At 42.4% G+C, this 16,512-nt stretch overlaps 1 protein-coding gene and 1 non-coding gene across 3 annotated transcripts in view; both read right to left on the reverse strand.

Moving 5' to 3' along the window:
- Positions 1–16,512, reverse strand: part of COP1 (COP1 E3 ubiquitin ligase) — a 123,330-nt gene that overhangs the window by 17,072 nt on the left and 89,746 nt on the right. For both annotated transcript variants that reach the window (XM_041420182.1, XM_041420181.1), the window contains exons 17-18: positions 15,105–15,229; positions 13,794–13,954 (exon numbers count right to left, since the gene is read on the reverse strand). In XM_041420182.1, coding sequence (XP_041276116.1) covers positions 13,794–13,954; positions 15,105–15,229 — 286 coding nt within the window. The remainder of the gene's footprint in view (positions 1–13,793; positions 13,955–15,104; positions 15,230–16,512) is intronic.
- On the reverse strand, positions 222–356 carry LOC121344346. The gene has a single exon (XR_005953822.1).

Raw genomic sequence — 16,512 nt, forward strand, 5'->3', positions numbered from 1 at the left:
GTTGGCTGAACCTAACAAGAACTTTTAAAAAAGAGCATTTTAATACAAAACCCAATAACTACGATTACAGTCTTGCTCTAAGCTACTGAGCTGGATTAACACTTGGCAATTATACTTAGCTGTGGATGCTGCAAACAAAATCCTGCCCAAGGGCTGTCCCCACGTGGTGGGACATTGTAGCTGAGGATGCTGCAGGAGCTCTCACACTGCAGGATAACACATGTGTAAGGAGGGGAACGATCTGATTTAGCTGGCTGTCCTAAAGCAGACAGAGACCTCCACTTTGCTCTAGGAAGACTGCAAGAGTGGACAAAAAAAAAAAATATTTTGCCCAACTGGTCCCAGCAGCTTCCAGTCCTAGAAAATTTCATGATTACACCAGCCTTTTATACACTGTCTTTTATCCTGGGCTCCTGACCGTATCAAATCCTAAATGAAACATGATGTAAGGCATGCAAATAAGCTGATGAAGAGAGGATTCACATAATAGGAAAATATCATTAAGTGGAAAAGTTTAACTCAGAAGGTCAAAATCATTCTAACCAGAAGAAAGAGATGCTGCATGGGGCACACTCACATGCCCCAAAGCCTTAAACGTGGCACTGACAGTGCCTTTCTTACTCACTCAGTGACTGCCAGCCAGCAGCAGCGCCTGGAGCTGCACTGCCATTAATAAGTCCCTAAATTTCTTGGCTGTGAATACACTCCTAAACTCCAGGGTATTTGCCAATAATGTGTTGTTGCCTACAAGAGTCCCTACAGCAAGATGCTGCTTCACCACTCCCTGACCCCGTCCCCTTTTCTTAAAAACTATTTTAAATGAGGCATATGCAAGGGAATAAGCAATGCCAGCTTCCAAACTTTACTGGTAAAAGTCTGTGCCCAGGTAAGAGCCCTGAAATAAACACAGGGGCAGTCAGGTTTCCATGTCACAGCCTGGAAATCCTTTAATTAGCTGCTTCCCCACCATGCTCTCTCCTTGCCCTCAAAGAGCAAAATCCAGTTGATACCATAACTCTGCTCCAGGCTTTAACTGAAGATTTAGGATGACCTTATAGGTGTACACACTTCCTGGTAGAATATAAGAGGTTAAAACAAGGCAGTAATTTTTGAAAGCATGCTTTTTTATTGGGGCTAGCAGCAAAGGGAGGCAGTGGATCATGCTGGACACACTGCCCAGTGCTGGAGCTTGTCCTCCCCTGGGTTCTCAAAGAGGAATCAAAGCTGCATCAAGGAACTTCATCCATCCATCCATCCATCCCACACAAAAACAGGAGCAGCTCAGTTTATGGCAGAGCTTAAAGCCAACAGAGGCTTTTGCAAGTGGAGCAAGCCTTTTTACTGCATACCAAAGCAATTTCTAGCTAATACACTAAACAGGTTTAACCCATTCTGTACTACACCTCCTAACAACTTTATTCCAAAAGACAGAAAGCATTTAATTTTCTAATGAGCCAACAAATAAGTATAAAGCATCTCTCTTTGTATAATGTACTCACAAGCAACTCTCTCACGCTTGTGATTTCTCAGCACTGTGAGACTGAAGTGAGATCTGGGTAATGTTCTACATCACTGTTTAAGAGCAATTCAATCATCTTTGTTCTGGATTAAGTCTTGTTCCCGTTTAAATTTAACAGAGCAATGAATAGGAAATCCATGACTTGGGAAGTAGGCAGATTTTATCTTTAAACCCAATTCACAAGTAAAATCATCTCTCTCACAATACATAATTCTGCTACTATTCAAGTTATTTTCACACAGTGGCTGTAAAAAATTATCTCTAGATATCTCAAATGGAAATGACTATTTTTAATGCTTCCTGTCACTCTGAATGCATGCTAAGACTAACAATACTGCATCAAAAAGAAGAGCTCAACAATCAAGAAATCCATTAAGCTACCAATGACTAATAGAAAAAAAAAAGTTGAAAAAGACTCAAGTATATAAAGAAAAGAATTACCTACTGGGATTACAGGAGTGAACAAAACCCCTTGTGTTGCACCACAGTACTTCTGATTTTCTAACACCCTTCAGCTACATAAATATTAGAATACAAACTCCACCTTTGCTGACAAAGGGTGAGGGAAGACAAACACTTCTGGCATTTGATTTCTTTTCTTTTTTGTTTTTCTTAAGCTAATCTGCTTCATCCTCCCTTGATTTTAGGTATTCTTTCTGAAGAGCTGCTGGTGTTGATTCATTCCTCAACAGACACCACAGAGCTGAAGCACGTGGTAGGTACTCTGCTTTTCTCTGAGCCTGACGATGCTTAAAATGTTTCAGAGCAGAGATGGTGAGAAATACAGGACAAAATACAGGGGACATGAGAAAATAAAAAATACTGTCCTCTGTAAGGACTTCACAACCTATTTCTTACCACAGCAAACTTGCATGTAGTGCTATGAACATCAGTAGAAAAGCTCCCACAAGGAGCTCATGATCATGTCCTGCCCTACCTAAACCATCCAAGAAGAGATACAGGACTGTATAATGAAATGGCCTCTAAAATAAACAAAGCCACATACACAGTACATGTTTGTGGGGATGAGGAAGACAGAGACACTGGCATTTGGTGCCACATTCATTACTTCATTAACTTTGATACGTGATGAACTGGGCTCAAATTTCACATTCAAGTGTTACCTGAAATCAATACAGAAGCACCAGCCAGACTGAAAATATATTATAAACTTACTTCAAATCTGTTTGTAAAGGAAAACAGCAGAAACTTCAAAAACTTGTATGAAAAAGAGTTTTCTTAACACCCCATCTCACTCCAGAATGGATAATTCATAGATTCACTATGAATAACAAAATCCAAAAATTTACTGGTGGGCTTAAGAAGAGACTGTCCTTGTCCCTGCTGCCATGCTCAGACATCTCTGCCACTCAGGGAAGACCAAGAATAATTTTGGCAGGAAGAGGAGGGGTGATTGCAGAGGGTAGCACGGAGAGGGTCTGAGTTCACATTCAGGATATGCTGGGAGAGCTGTGGACAAATTGCAACCCTTCACCTGTAACAGCACCTCCAGCATTTATCTGAAAGGAATCTCCAAAGCAGTATTCTTCTTAAACAAATTTCTGAGTCATTGCTTACTTTTGGAAAGTGAAATATTTATATTTTCTTAAGTTTTGAAAAAAAGAAAACGCCCAAGCTCCCAATGCTGGCTGCTGCCTGCTATAACAGCAGAAGAAAAGTTGCTAAATTTACTTCAAATTTCCCAACAGCCACTTTTTTTTACTAATTTCCCAGCAATTGAAATTTCTTCTGTTGCATTTTCAAGCAAAGCATGAACCTGGGAAAAACAGAAAGCCAAGAACGAGCTGAATCCTTTCTTATTAAATAAGGAGATTTGTATTTCACTTTCACGTAATTTTCTCTCTTTTTGTGTTACTCCTGCTGGCCCAAATTTATCTTTTCAAATGCTGGAGCTAATGTGCAAGTTGTGAAGCAAGACATGCAGAGAAGAACTATTAACCTATTTTAATCAAGGCTAAGTCACTCTAAACAAATCAAGATATCCCCCAAGCACACACTCTCCGGACCAGAGCAGCTTGCTGTTACTAGAAACTAGGAGGAAGAATCATGTATGCCTGATTAACATGAGGATTCTTGCTGGTGATGCTGAGCCTCTGCCAGCATGGGTCATGAGGAGGGACACAGCTTCTCCTGCTCCCACTGCAGTTAATTTAGGTGCTACCTGCAGATTACAGGTAAAAGGAACTTTTATTTATTTATTTATTTAATGGATCTGAACCAAACTTTCTTCCCAGTATACGTAATATTACTTATCTTCCCTCCAGTATCTCTCATTATTTTAAGCACTTGGGGAACAATGCTCTGTCTCACCAGCAGCTCCTCAGGCTGCCCCAGCTACACCTCTCTGCTTAAGATTCGCTTCAGGCATACTAAAGTAAAACTAAAAAATCCAGTACTGCACCAAACAGCTCACTTCTCTCCAGCTTTAGCAACTAGATAAGCATTTTGGAAGTGATTATGACATACAATACCATAAGAGACATAATTATTTAAAGCAGCACTTCCCTCGCAGAATTCAAAACACCTCATGTGAGGGCGAACGCCCATCAGCTGCACAACCCCAAATTTAACAGTGCCATTTCTGTCAAAAAAGGCACTCATTACATTACTAAACATAACTTTCCTGTCATACAGGCTTTCTATTCCTTAGAAAAGACTGATTATTATAATTCTGTGTGTAACCTATATAAAATAATTATGTCTCCTAATCACATATCAGGTAGTTTCAATTCAGACACAAGATTGCCTTCAGAGGAGAGACCATTTTCACTCAATGCACATACTTAGCTCATCTAGTATTAGCTAGAATTAGAGCAGAACACCACCAAAAGAAATTTAAACAGGTTAAAAGGATACAAACCTGTGTTGCTGTTGGAAAAGCAGTCTGAGCAGTTGTTTATTGCAAGCCTTTATTCTCGCTTTATTAACAAGTAACACAGTTGGCACTAAGCTGGTCACAAATTAGTGGGTATCAAAAGGCTTTGGGGTTTTGTTACTGACAACAGAAGGGCAGAGGACACACAGAAAACTTCAGAATGGATACCCAAAGCCAAGCAGGAACTATTAATGCACAGATGTACTAAAGTAAAGCTTTTGCAGAGAAAACCACCTATGCATAAATGCTCCTACTTCCATTTCACCCAGAGGTTAAATTATCTGATCAAAATCTTGTGCTGGAAAGGAAAAAAAATCCGTTCATATTTTTTCCACTTCATTTAGACTGTGTAAAACATTAAATCCTGTCATTAAAATTGCTTAATTAGGAGTGCTAGAGCAAAAGGTTGATGCAGCTCATGAATTGCAACTGCTGAATGGTGGTAGCCTGGCAGGATTTGCCATCGATATTAGCACTGAAGAATGGGGAAAAGAAAAAAAAACCACAAAAACACAATATTGCAAAGTTGGTTTGACTTTATCTGAAGCAGTGTCACTTGTTAGAGGGAACGAGGTTATAAACCAAATTCAAACAGCACTGACAGCAGACCATCACCCTTGTGGGGCAATTCTGCATCTGCACAGAAGCTGGCTTCAAAAGCAGTGGTTAGCTCAGTGCCAATGGCATTGCAAAACCTACCTCATTCTTGCTTTGGTCTTGCTGCTCTGAAAGCAAAGTCCTGCTTTAGCAGTAAGTGCTGGGACACACAGCTCTACCCCCGCAGTTCCTGTCTTTAATGACCCCCTTCATCTGCTCTGTAGCACATCGAATACTTCCCGACTGATACCAGCTCCTGGCATTCAGACCTCATCTCACTGGCACTTTGTGCCAGCCAGGGACTTCAGCAGATGGCACTTCACACAGAAAACAGCCAGCATGAGCCTAGCAGTGGAAAGTAAAGCAAAGGCTGCTCATGCAGGAGATGCTCTGACTCAGAGGAAACCAGCTTTAGTGAGAGTTTGACATCAGGCAGTATTGGCTCAGTACCTACAGAACTTGCCAGGATCCTGCTGTGACCTACTGCTTTCAGGGGGCTCTGCTCCAGGAGACTACACAGAGTATACATTATATACACTGGGTCCAGAGGAGGCCACTAAGCTGATTAGAGGGGTGGAACACTTCTCCTGTGAGGACAGGTGGGGGTTTTCAGCCTGGAGAAGAGAAGGCTCCAGGAAGACTTTATTGCAGCCTTCCAGTATTCAAAAGGAACCTATAAGAAAGATGGGGACAAACCTTTTAGTAGGGTCTTGCAACAGGACAAGGGCAAATGGTTCTAAATTAAAAGAGGGCCAGTTTAGAACAGATGTAATGAAGAAGTTTTTTTATAATGAGGGTGGTGAGGCACTGGCACAGACTGTCCAGAGATGTGGTGGAAGCCCCATCCCTGGGAGTGTTTGAGGCCTGGTTGGATGGGACTTTGAGAAACCTGCCCTAATTGAAGGGGTACATGTTTACTGCAGGGGGCTGGACTAGATGGTCTCTAAATGTGCCTTCCAAACTAAACCACTCCATGATTCTGTGAGTATAAGTCCCCCCCAAAAATACCAAGAACGAGCCTTCCTCCCCAAAGGCTAAGAGCTGTAGGAGGGCAGAGACAGAACACCTGCCATGTTTAATTCCCACAGCAGCTGGAATGCCCTGAGACACAGGCACAATGCTAAGATAAGGCATGCTAAGAAAGAAATGTACACTTATTCATGATAAATAGCTTTCCAGACATCATTTGAAACCCCCCCAAACTTTACAACAGCCTAATCAGTTATTTAATCAGTGGCTTTAGAGCTCAACAGGGTACATAACAGGGGGCCCATGAGCAGCACTGCTGAGATTGGTGGAAAGGGAACACAGCTGTACAATAATTTAATTCTAAAAGTAAGTGCTCCCTGAATATGAACCTGTGCTTTTTTTCCTCTCCACCCCAGTATAAGTAACACAAATAATTCTCTTTGAAGTTGTGCTGTTTGGGACATAGCTTATGTAAGTGGCACGTGATACCTACTGCTGCACCTTGCAACGTTATAGTTCAGTAGCAAGCTGAGGATCGAGTTGGGAATGAAGTCTAGTTCCATGTGAATTCCTGACTTCAGTTTATCTGTTATAAAACTGATACTTGAATAAAGAATTGACAGTTACTAAAGCAGTTAAGTGCCCATAGGAGAAAAACATCCACTTGTAAGTCTAAAAACAACACCTACAGAGAGACTTTGCATCCCCAGCTCACTGTGTGTAACACAGCAATATGATTTGCAATTGCATTGGGATGCTCTTGTTTTTTCAAGCTTGAAACAGCAAGAGCCTGCTCACACCTCTGCTTGTACCAGCAATGATCTGCAATCCATTATTTCTACAGCTGTACCACTGGGATCAGCGACTGGAATGGTAATATCAACAGCACTCAGTTATGTTGGCCACTATGTTGTTCACTCAGTCTAGGAAAGATGACTCCAGTAAGAAGGACCTCAGATCTAGCTACAGCATGCATTCTACTCCTCTTGGCAATAAAAGAGATGCACTGGTGAGCAAATATCATCTGTAAAAGTCTGAAAGAGTAAATACTGTCTTCATTCAGGAAATATGGGCTTTCATCTGCCTTCAATTCAAGACAACATTGACCCTGTGGCAATTTTCTGTGATTATGCAAGGAAAAAAAAAAGCCTCACCTTGCAGAAGGAGAGAAACTGAGTTTGCAAATGTAAAGTTAAAACCAACAAAGAAGAAAAACCTAAGCCACCTACATTACTTGAAGAAGCTATTCTTAAAATAGAAGCTACAATGATATCAGAGTGCTGCAGTACCACAGGGGACCTGAACTTGAGAGATGAACAGAAGTGCCAGACTCAGCCCCTGCATCCTCAGCAGTGGCACGGGCAGCTGCTCTGCATCTAGGACAGGAAGACCTAGCACTGCTCCTGACACACCAGCCACCTGCTGCTGTGCCACCTTGAGCCTGAAACAGCAACAGAAATGGTGCAATACACTTTTTTGGCCCCAAACACACCAGGCAGGAGGAGCACAGTGGACAGAGGCTGGGTTTTCAGGGAATCTCCTGGCTCCCTTCACTGCGGTCATGTCCTCACTGGGAGGAAGCTCAGAGGGTATCCTGCAACCAGGGAGAAGACTCTAAGGAAAGCACACTCACCAGTATTTTTCTTCTTCTACAGAACACTCAAAATTAAACACTTCCTCATGAATCTGGTCATTTGCATAATCACATTATCAAGATGGTCTTTCACATGGATTGAAGTGTCAACAGACTGAGATGCTAATACAATGCATGAACTGCTAATAATAGAATATGAAATTTTTTCCCCCACACATTTCTCCACACTTGGACACAAGTTTTTGACACACACAGATTTTTGACAGGGAATAAAATATGGTCAGTCACCTGAGTATTTTCTAATTAATTCTCCTCAGCCACAGAAAAAATAGAGCCCAAACCAGAGGATTTGAAGAGATATGGATATGAAAGGATATGAGGATGTTCAGAGCAAAGGATCATACATAGCTTGTGACATTTTTTATCTGCAAGTAGAAATTATTCTGCATAAGAAAACAGTTTTCAAGCAGCACATAAACCAATATATACAGTATGTGTTGGTACACATAACTAATATGCTAAAATCTGAGGGGGAAAAAAATCAAGCATGACACATCTTCTGATGTTCTGGGTCCCATTTGTTTTTAGATAAAATTTTAGATTTTCAAATGAGTAAGGGAGCAGTAGACATGAAAAAGGTAGGATGGAAGAGAAATCAAATACATTTACTACCTAAGAAAAGAGCAAAATAAAAGTCAAAGAAAACTCTGGGTTTAAAGCATTGCCAATGACCAGAGAGCAGAGGGCATGTCAAGAGAAATGGGAAGCTATCACACAGACAGCTGTGAGCACTGCAGCGTGCAGGCTATGGGGATTAGACAGCTTTCAAGGAGGGAGAGAGACCTTTGAAGATTTTCAGGTGGGGGAGAAAAAAAACCAATAGAATAAACCTGATCAAAGCCACATCATGCTTTTTTAAGAAGCTGATCCTTCTTAGCCTTCCCTAAACTGCTGTGCATTTCAAGCACAAGAACGAAGATGAGGACCTCTGTGTTTGCAGCATGAAGAAGTGGGGTAGGACTGCATTGAAGGAGAACCTGCAAGGATATTAGCTTGGGAGATGTTGCACACAAATGCTACAGGCCAGTCCTGGTCTAGGAAAGAAAGGAGGAGTCAGAAACCAGCAGATGCCCTTCCAGAGCTACTCACGCTGTGACCTGTGGCACAGCTGCTGTCAGAGGCAGGCAAGGGACAGCTGGGGTCTGATCACTCCAGGGAGGCTTTTATCTCCTAAGCTTTTGGGTTCTACCAAGGTATTTCCTGACACCTGAACAGGTAAGTTAAGGATGCTGTGAAAATAAAACACTACTGAGTTGAAGTTGGAAGTCAAAATTCTCAGCAATTTTGAGATTTTAAAATTTCAGCAGCAAAGAGACAATGAAGTTTCAAGTGCATCTTGTTTTCCCCCCAAAATCCCGTTGGAATTTGTGCTTCAAGCTACATGAGGTATAGGTACAGCTGATACAAGTTACTTTACAATGACACTGAATTACCATTCAGTTACTTGGGAATGACAGAGGAGGTTTCATTTTTAATGTTCATAAGTCACCCAAATTAATTAGCGCTTTAAAGTGGCAATGAATCATTTCCTAAAATAATTTGTATTGGCTAAATTAATTCCTGTGAAGGGAGCCAATTTGCTGATTGTAAATTATAAGAGCCCCTGACTAGCTCCTGTGTACACTGTGTACCATTTATAAGACTACTGGGAAACAAAGGATGGCTACTTTTCATCAGCGAACAAGACTGCAGCCCTATTAAGTGACTAACTTACAGTGCTACAATTACAGGTTTCTATTTAAAGAATCCAAGCCAGACATCATTAAGAAACAAAGCTGGATGCTCAGAAGAAAGGAAAACTAAACAGAAGAAAAGGCCGTTTTCTGAAAAGGTGCACCCAAAACCTATTTGAAGGGAATCTTTTATCCTCCTAGATTAACAAAGAGAAGTTCAGACATGCAGGGCTAATTATGAATACACTTCCACCACAGGGCAATGCCCAAAGCCAACCTGAAGCCTGGAGTTCCAGAGCTGCCTTCTCTTACCCATGGTTAGATGACTGTTTCAAGACCCCCATAAATTTAAATTACTTTTAAGGAGTGATGAAGTGAGAAAAACATACATGGGTTTCTACTCAGGTAGAAGAGATGTTTTCCTACCACTGGCAGCCTTCCTCCCAGGAGAACTCTTGCACCCATCCAGCATATCCCACCACCCACCCCTCTTTGGTTAAAGACTGCAGCACTCTTCTCAACAGATCCCCCTTCTTTACTCCTCCAAAAGAAAAAAATGTACATAATGCTTCACCTAAGTTAATTCGCATGGCTTTCTCCTGTTCTTATCTGCATCTCCTCACTGGTATCAAAGCCTTGACATTTCTGCTTGTGAAATCCTTGCCTGGTAACCTGCTTATCAGCAGTAATGAATACTTGTGCAAACAGGTACAAAATTAAATGGCTTCTTTACAGTGATTATGATAGATTGAGCCATGCTTAATCTACATAATCAAATTGCTTCTGTGTTCAGCTGTAATACCTTTTTGCTGTCCTGGGAGCAGGTTCAGCCTTGGTTTCTCTTTCAACAGTTGCTTTCTGAGAAACACTAACCATGCCTGGAAAAAGGGCTACTTTAGGTGCAATCATTTAACAGAGCACATTTGAGGCACATAAGCCCTGCAAGAGGGACCAAACAACAGGTGTCCCCTTTAGGGAAGGGGAAAACATCCTGTAGGACACATAAGGGAAAGCAAAGCACAAACCAGTCTCCTCCAGCTATTTTCCACATACCCAGATGTAATTGCAGTGACCCTTCTAAGAGAGATGACATCTCTAACCCCTTAAATGCACTGAGCTACTTCCACTACTGTAATTTCCTTTCCCTATGCAAGAGTGTCCCTGCATTCAAGAGCATCCCCTGTTTACATGCTACTAAAATAGAAGACTGTTGTTTTCAATCTCAAGACCAGATTATTGATTCAAATCAAGCTGGTTAAAATGAACAGCATGGGCATATTATAAGATGCTTGACCAGGGAAATTAAAGGATTTAGTCCAGGGAATGTTCTGAAAAGCATCTCCATGTTTAAATCATGTTTATCAAGTCACTTAGCCAAAAGAATCCTGAAGCTTTCTCTTCTTTTAAATATTAACTTTTAGCATAAAACAAGAAGGGAGAAATGTTTTTCCCCACAAACAATAAGTAGGTGCTATTTAAAAAATATCTAACAGCCTACTTGCCTTTGTCCAAAACACAGCACTGCAAGAATCAGGTTTGCTTCATAGTCATTGCTTCATTTGCTTTTCATTTGCCTGTTTTTTTTCCAAAAAGTCTGACAGAATAAGTAGCCTACAAGCTAGTGCTTATTTCTAAACCCTTTCATAAATTGAGAAGTGAGTAAACCTGGTGCAAAATGCTAATAAGCACTTAGGGAGAATAATTTCTCTTCCTCATTATAGCTTTGATACAGGTGAAAAGAAGGTGCTCCTGGACCTTTGAGTCAGAAAGGTGACAGCTCCAATAAAAAAAAAGGCCTCTGCATCTTTGTGAGTAAAGAAAAAGCAATGCAGAAGAGAAAAGAATAAAAAGATGGGTTCTGGCAAGGGCCGCTAGCACAGCTTGACTTAGGCTCAGGAGGAAGTAAAAGCCCGAATTACATAAAAATAGATTTAAGAAAGAATCAATGACATTTAATCTGAAAGTTTTAGTTAAGTTTTAATTAGGATCTGAGATTTTGCACTTAAGTGCATGAAGTGAAGGAGTACATGCTTCCCAAGATAACTGACAGATCTGAAACTTACTCATCTCATCTCAAAGGTTAATTAAAGAACAATCCTTGACAGCAACACTGTATGGAAACTGAGAGTCTGCTCCACTGGGGAGCCCTGGGGAAAGGCTGTGCTGGCATCTCCCACTCCTCAGGAACAAACTGAAGATGCTGCCCAGTGACCACAGCATGGAGATGAGCAAGATGCCTTCAACCAGCCCAGCAAGAAATGGAGAAAAGCACGCCCACAGCACTGTAAAACTTGCTTACTGTGCTGCCTGTGGATCTGGGGCAGCCTTCCCAGCCTGTGCTGGGGCCCTGCATGGCTGCTGCTCTGGAGCTGCTTCCACACTCACAGTCCTGCAGCAGGGCAGGTGGGACCACAGCCAGCAGTGAGAGGTGCGTGTGGTAACTCTTATAATTAGGAAACTAAAGCAGAGTGACTCACCCAGGATCAAAATTATAATTAAGCTGGAAATAGGCTGTGGGTTCCCCAAATCTTGCAGGGCACAGGCCTTCCCTAATTCAGCCCAGTATCCGAAAAAAAATATCAGCTTTTAGGGAAGACTGTATATGCAAAGCTCATTTGAAAAAAAAAAAAAAATCACGGCAAATTGAAGAAACATAATCAAACTGAATAATAGGAGAGTTTCATCATTTGAGTGAGACTTTGTGGACACAACTGAACTTTGGCTGTGCAGTAATTTAATTTCCTAAGAACATGAGCAAAGTCTCAATTAGGTCAGAGAGGACTGCTGAACCAGTAGAAGAGAAATGTGCAGCTGGATCAGTGAAAAGATACGGTGCAAATAAACAGTGAGGCTCTTGGCAGAAGCAAGCAAGGCAGCTTGCTTGGTATGTACCACAGGCAGAGGCAAAAACCACCTGCAGGCAGCTTTTTGCTGCTCTCTTTAAAAGCTAGAGCCAGATAGTGTGGCTGCCACAGGAGAAACAGGCTCATTTAGAAGCAGCCCAGGGAAAAGCAGGAAAATGCTAGGAAAAAAAAGACGAGAAGAACAGCAATGGATTCTGAATGCTGCTTAATGGAGTGAAGCCTGAACATTATTTGGTGTGATCTTGACGGGCCTGATTTAACTATTACATTTTTGTATAGTATTTTTCAACCTGATTATGAAGAATTGTTTCACAGCCCTTTGTGACAGCTTAGAAGTTTTTCAGCCACTTAAGCAGAAGGTCTATCAGAGCACATTTATCAGAGAAAAGACTGCTGAGGAGTGGACAGCAACTGACATAACCCCAGAGGTGAGACATCTCTGCTTTTGCCTGTAGAAGAGATGCCCAGAAGAGCAGTGGGCAAGACAATCCAAGCACTGAAGTGAAGGCAGCACTGAAGGAAGGACATTTCTGGACACACAGGTTCCCACAGCATATTTTTATCCGGCAGAAAGACAAATTACCGAACAGCCATTCTGCACCTGAGACCTGTATACCAAGCCCTACTAAATCCCCAGCCAGAAAGAAGCTGGTGATCCTACATCCCTGACTCTAATGCTCCCTGCTCAAACACAGCAGCCCATTTCTTACTTTTAAACACAAAATGCAGCTCCAGACGTGGATTTATTTTGGTTTTGACTCAGAAGTGTCCATCTGAAGTGAGTTTAGCTCAGTGACAACTGAATCACAGTTGTTGGGGTAGTGTCTACACATGCAGAAAGCAGATTGGTAGACACTGTCTTTGTGAACAGGACATCTCAGGACAGCAATTATGCAACACTTCATCTACTTGGAAGACTACATTTAAGATCAACTCCTTTTTGCCCCCTCCCAAAAGGCCCCGTCAAGCATCTGATCTGCAAACCTTGTACATACAAGAGTTACTTGCTCCATATTTTTAATGCAAGCGTTTCAAGAGCAACCAATTTTTTTGAATTCAAAAGCAGCATTTTGCTCTCCAGAGCAGCCCCATTCTGAAAGGCCACACTCACAAAAGCTGCATCAGGTCTGCATGCCACATTAGTTAGTACACATGCTAGGGATGTGAATTCAGTGCCACTGGAACAGTCACTGAAGTGACTGCAGCCTGCACTCACCTCCTTTACATATCTACTCATCTAGACACAAAGGCTGTGTTCCAATGAGCAAACCCAGACAGACACAGGGATATTGAGACAAGGCTTCACAATGAGCATCTGCAACAAAAACCCCACTAATGCACCCACAAAAAGCATCAAGTGCCAGAAATACAATGCTGCTTTTGGGATTTCAGATACCATACAGAGGAATTCAAACACCCAAGTGGAAGAGTTAAGATCACAGCAGTCTCTTCTCCCCCAGAATTTCAGTCACCCTGCAAATCATCAGGGTTCTCACAACGACCTGCAAGCACCCTTACTTTTCTCATGAACAGGAAGATACCAAGCACAGTCAAACCCTCAGCAAGGCTATTTTGTGAGAAAGCAGGAGGCATTCCTTCTGCACCCAAGCAGAAAGCTTACCCCATCTGGAAGTGCCCTCCAGCACACGGCGCTCACAAACTCATTTGTGTCATCTTCTTTCCGGTCCTTGTCCAGGACACTTTTGACTGTATCAAACTTGAACGTCAGCAGTGTCTTTGAGAGGCCCTTATAGTATAAGTAAAGGGAATTATTTTCACTTCCTAGAAATAAAAAATACAAGTATACAAGATCAGGTTCTGTAAAGACAAACAGAAATAAGGGTTCTTAGCTCTTAAAAGTTTCTTAGCTCTTTTATTGCTTTAAATAAGCAGAAATAAGGGTTCTTAGCTCTTTCATTGCTTAAAACAAGCCTAGACATTTCCTTGTAGTTACCATTGTGGTCATGGTGCCCTGGTAGCTAGAAGTGCTCCACAGCAAACTTCCATCACACTTAATAATAGGACATGGTTTTATTACAAGACAACTGCTGCGTGCAGCACACCTGCAAAACGTGCAGGATTCCAAGAGCCCTCCACAAACTCCTCGAGGCAAAGCATTTTGGGCAGAGCATCTGCACTACCACATGAATTACTGCTACATCCAGCCTGCTCAGAGCCACAGCTCAAAGGCAGGTAGCACTATCAAAGTTTTGCCTGCCATAATCAAGTATGACAACTTGGTCTGTGGAGGCTTAAGTAAGGGAGACTAGACTGTGCAGGCTTTATTTAGAAATCCATCCCAATTTCTGCCTTGCAAGCTGCACAGCAATCAGGGAACACACAAGCTCAGGTCCTCCCTTCAGTGCTGGCACAGCTGTCCTGCTCATCCCACAGCTATCAGCCTGTCACTGCCTTCCCAGCAAGAGCTGTGGATTTACAGAGCTCTGACAGCCTGGCTTAAGCAGTGAAAGGACAGAAGAGCCAAAGGAGCAACGAATGATTCAGTCTTCTAAGGAGCTGTTTGCAATGTGGGCACCATTCACTTCACCATGCAGACTGCCATACTGAGTGACAACTACTGGAGCCTCACGTGGCCCAGGCTACTGGTGGTGCATAAAGATGTGCCAATTGTTGATCTTGAAATACATCAATTATATCAGCAGCAATGACATCAGTAGTTGATTTTGATGACAGCAAGCCTGAATCATCACGCACAAACAACTCATCTACAACAGAAGAAAACCATCTACAGACCCCCTTCGGTCAGGACTGCCAACGCCATTCCCTGGGAGGGGAACGAGTGTGGAAGTTCAGAAAAATTTTTACTAAAAAGCCCATCCAGCTAAATAGCACAAGTGGTGGTGTGCTTTGCCACTGGTGAGGCCCCAGCTCTGGGAACCTGTTGGCACGTCAGGGTGGCTGCTCTACTCACCACAGGCAATGTAGTCTCCGTTGGACGCCAGCCCCACGAAGTTCTTCTCGTTGATGTGACCCTTGAAGGAGCGTAGGCAGTGAGGCTTCCCTACGTTCCACAGCTTCAGCTGACTGTCTGTTGACCTGAAAACAACACTTAAATTTACCCTGCTGCCATATGGCAGGAACTCCTTCCTCCCTGGCCACCCTGCTCCTCAACGCTCCAGTAGCAATGTAAATGTAGGAAGCCTTAGTGCACAACAGGAGATTTATCCCACTTTCAATCATATGCAGCTCAGCTTGAGCTCAGAAAGATATCACCTTATTTTAAAAGCCTGTCAAAACACATTACACGTTTGAATAAAAACTTCCCTGAAGTATTACTCTTCCTTTCTCCTATCAATTGCAGAGCCCTCCACTGAACTGCATGGCCTCTGGGCTATCGCTGCCTCCTCGAGATCCTCACAGATCCAAGACACACTAAAGTTATTTATATTTTAAACCTTTACAGCGTGGATAAAATCTGTTCCCTTCTCTGTGCCAGCTGCAACTCTCATTCATGTCTTTCCAGGGCTTGGGTATGAAGCAGTCTCCTCGCTCCCCAGTGCCCTGAAGCACATTCCCCACCTCCTGCCCAATACCAAGCAGCAGCACAGAAAAACCTATGGGGGCTCAGAGTTGCTGTTAAAATTAAATCTGGTTTTCTCATGTGTAATCAAGACTGCATGGATACAGAACTCAAGCTTCTACCTTTTTCACCTTGTCAGTGAAAGTTAACTATTACTATTCAAAATATACAAAACATGTTTGGATTAAATCACAATTGTTGTTTCCCATGGTTCCCCAAAATGCAAATATACCTGCCTTCAAAATATTTTTCTGTTTACTGAGAGAAAACATTTTGCCTTTGGGGTTACTAATCTGCTGCCTGGCAGATCTCAAATAGGAAGATCCCACATTTCCAGGAGATATAGGATTAATTTCTTCCCCCAAAGCTGAAGAGACATGAAGATAATCTCTCACTTCACAGGCATTATTTCCTAGCAGTCACAGCTTACATGGCTCTGGTATTCTGGCACTCACTGAGATACACAGTTGGGTAACAAATGGTGATATGATGGAACTGAAGCCCCAGGAAGCCATTTTAAAGAAAGGCATAGTGCTGTTCTGGTCCCCAAATTTGAAAGAGATTGGGAGCAGGAGCTGTCAGCCTCCTGGGTGGGAGGGAGGGGAAGCAGGCCATGCTCCCTCACACAGGTCATGTCACCAACCTTGCTGCTCCCTGAATATTTGGAGCTGAAAGGAAAAAACTCAAATCACACAACATCCATCAAATATTACCAATGACGTAAGACATGAGCCCTGCACCAGTGTCCCATTTACCTAAAAATATAGCACAAAAGAGGAGAGATGCACCTTGTGCTATC

Source organism: Onychostruthus taczanowskii, unplaced genomic scaffold (assembly GCF_017590055.1).
Source record: "Onychostruthus taczanowskii isolate IOZ18803 unplaced genomic scaffold, ASM1759005v1 scaffold63, whole genome shotgun sequence".
Lineage (NCBI taxonomy): Eukaryota > Metazoa > Chordata > Aves > Passeriformes > Passeridae > Onychostruthus > Onychostruthus taczanowskii.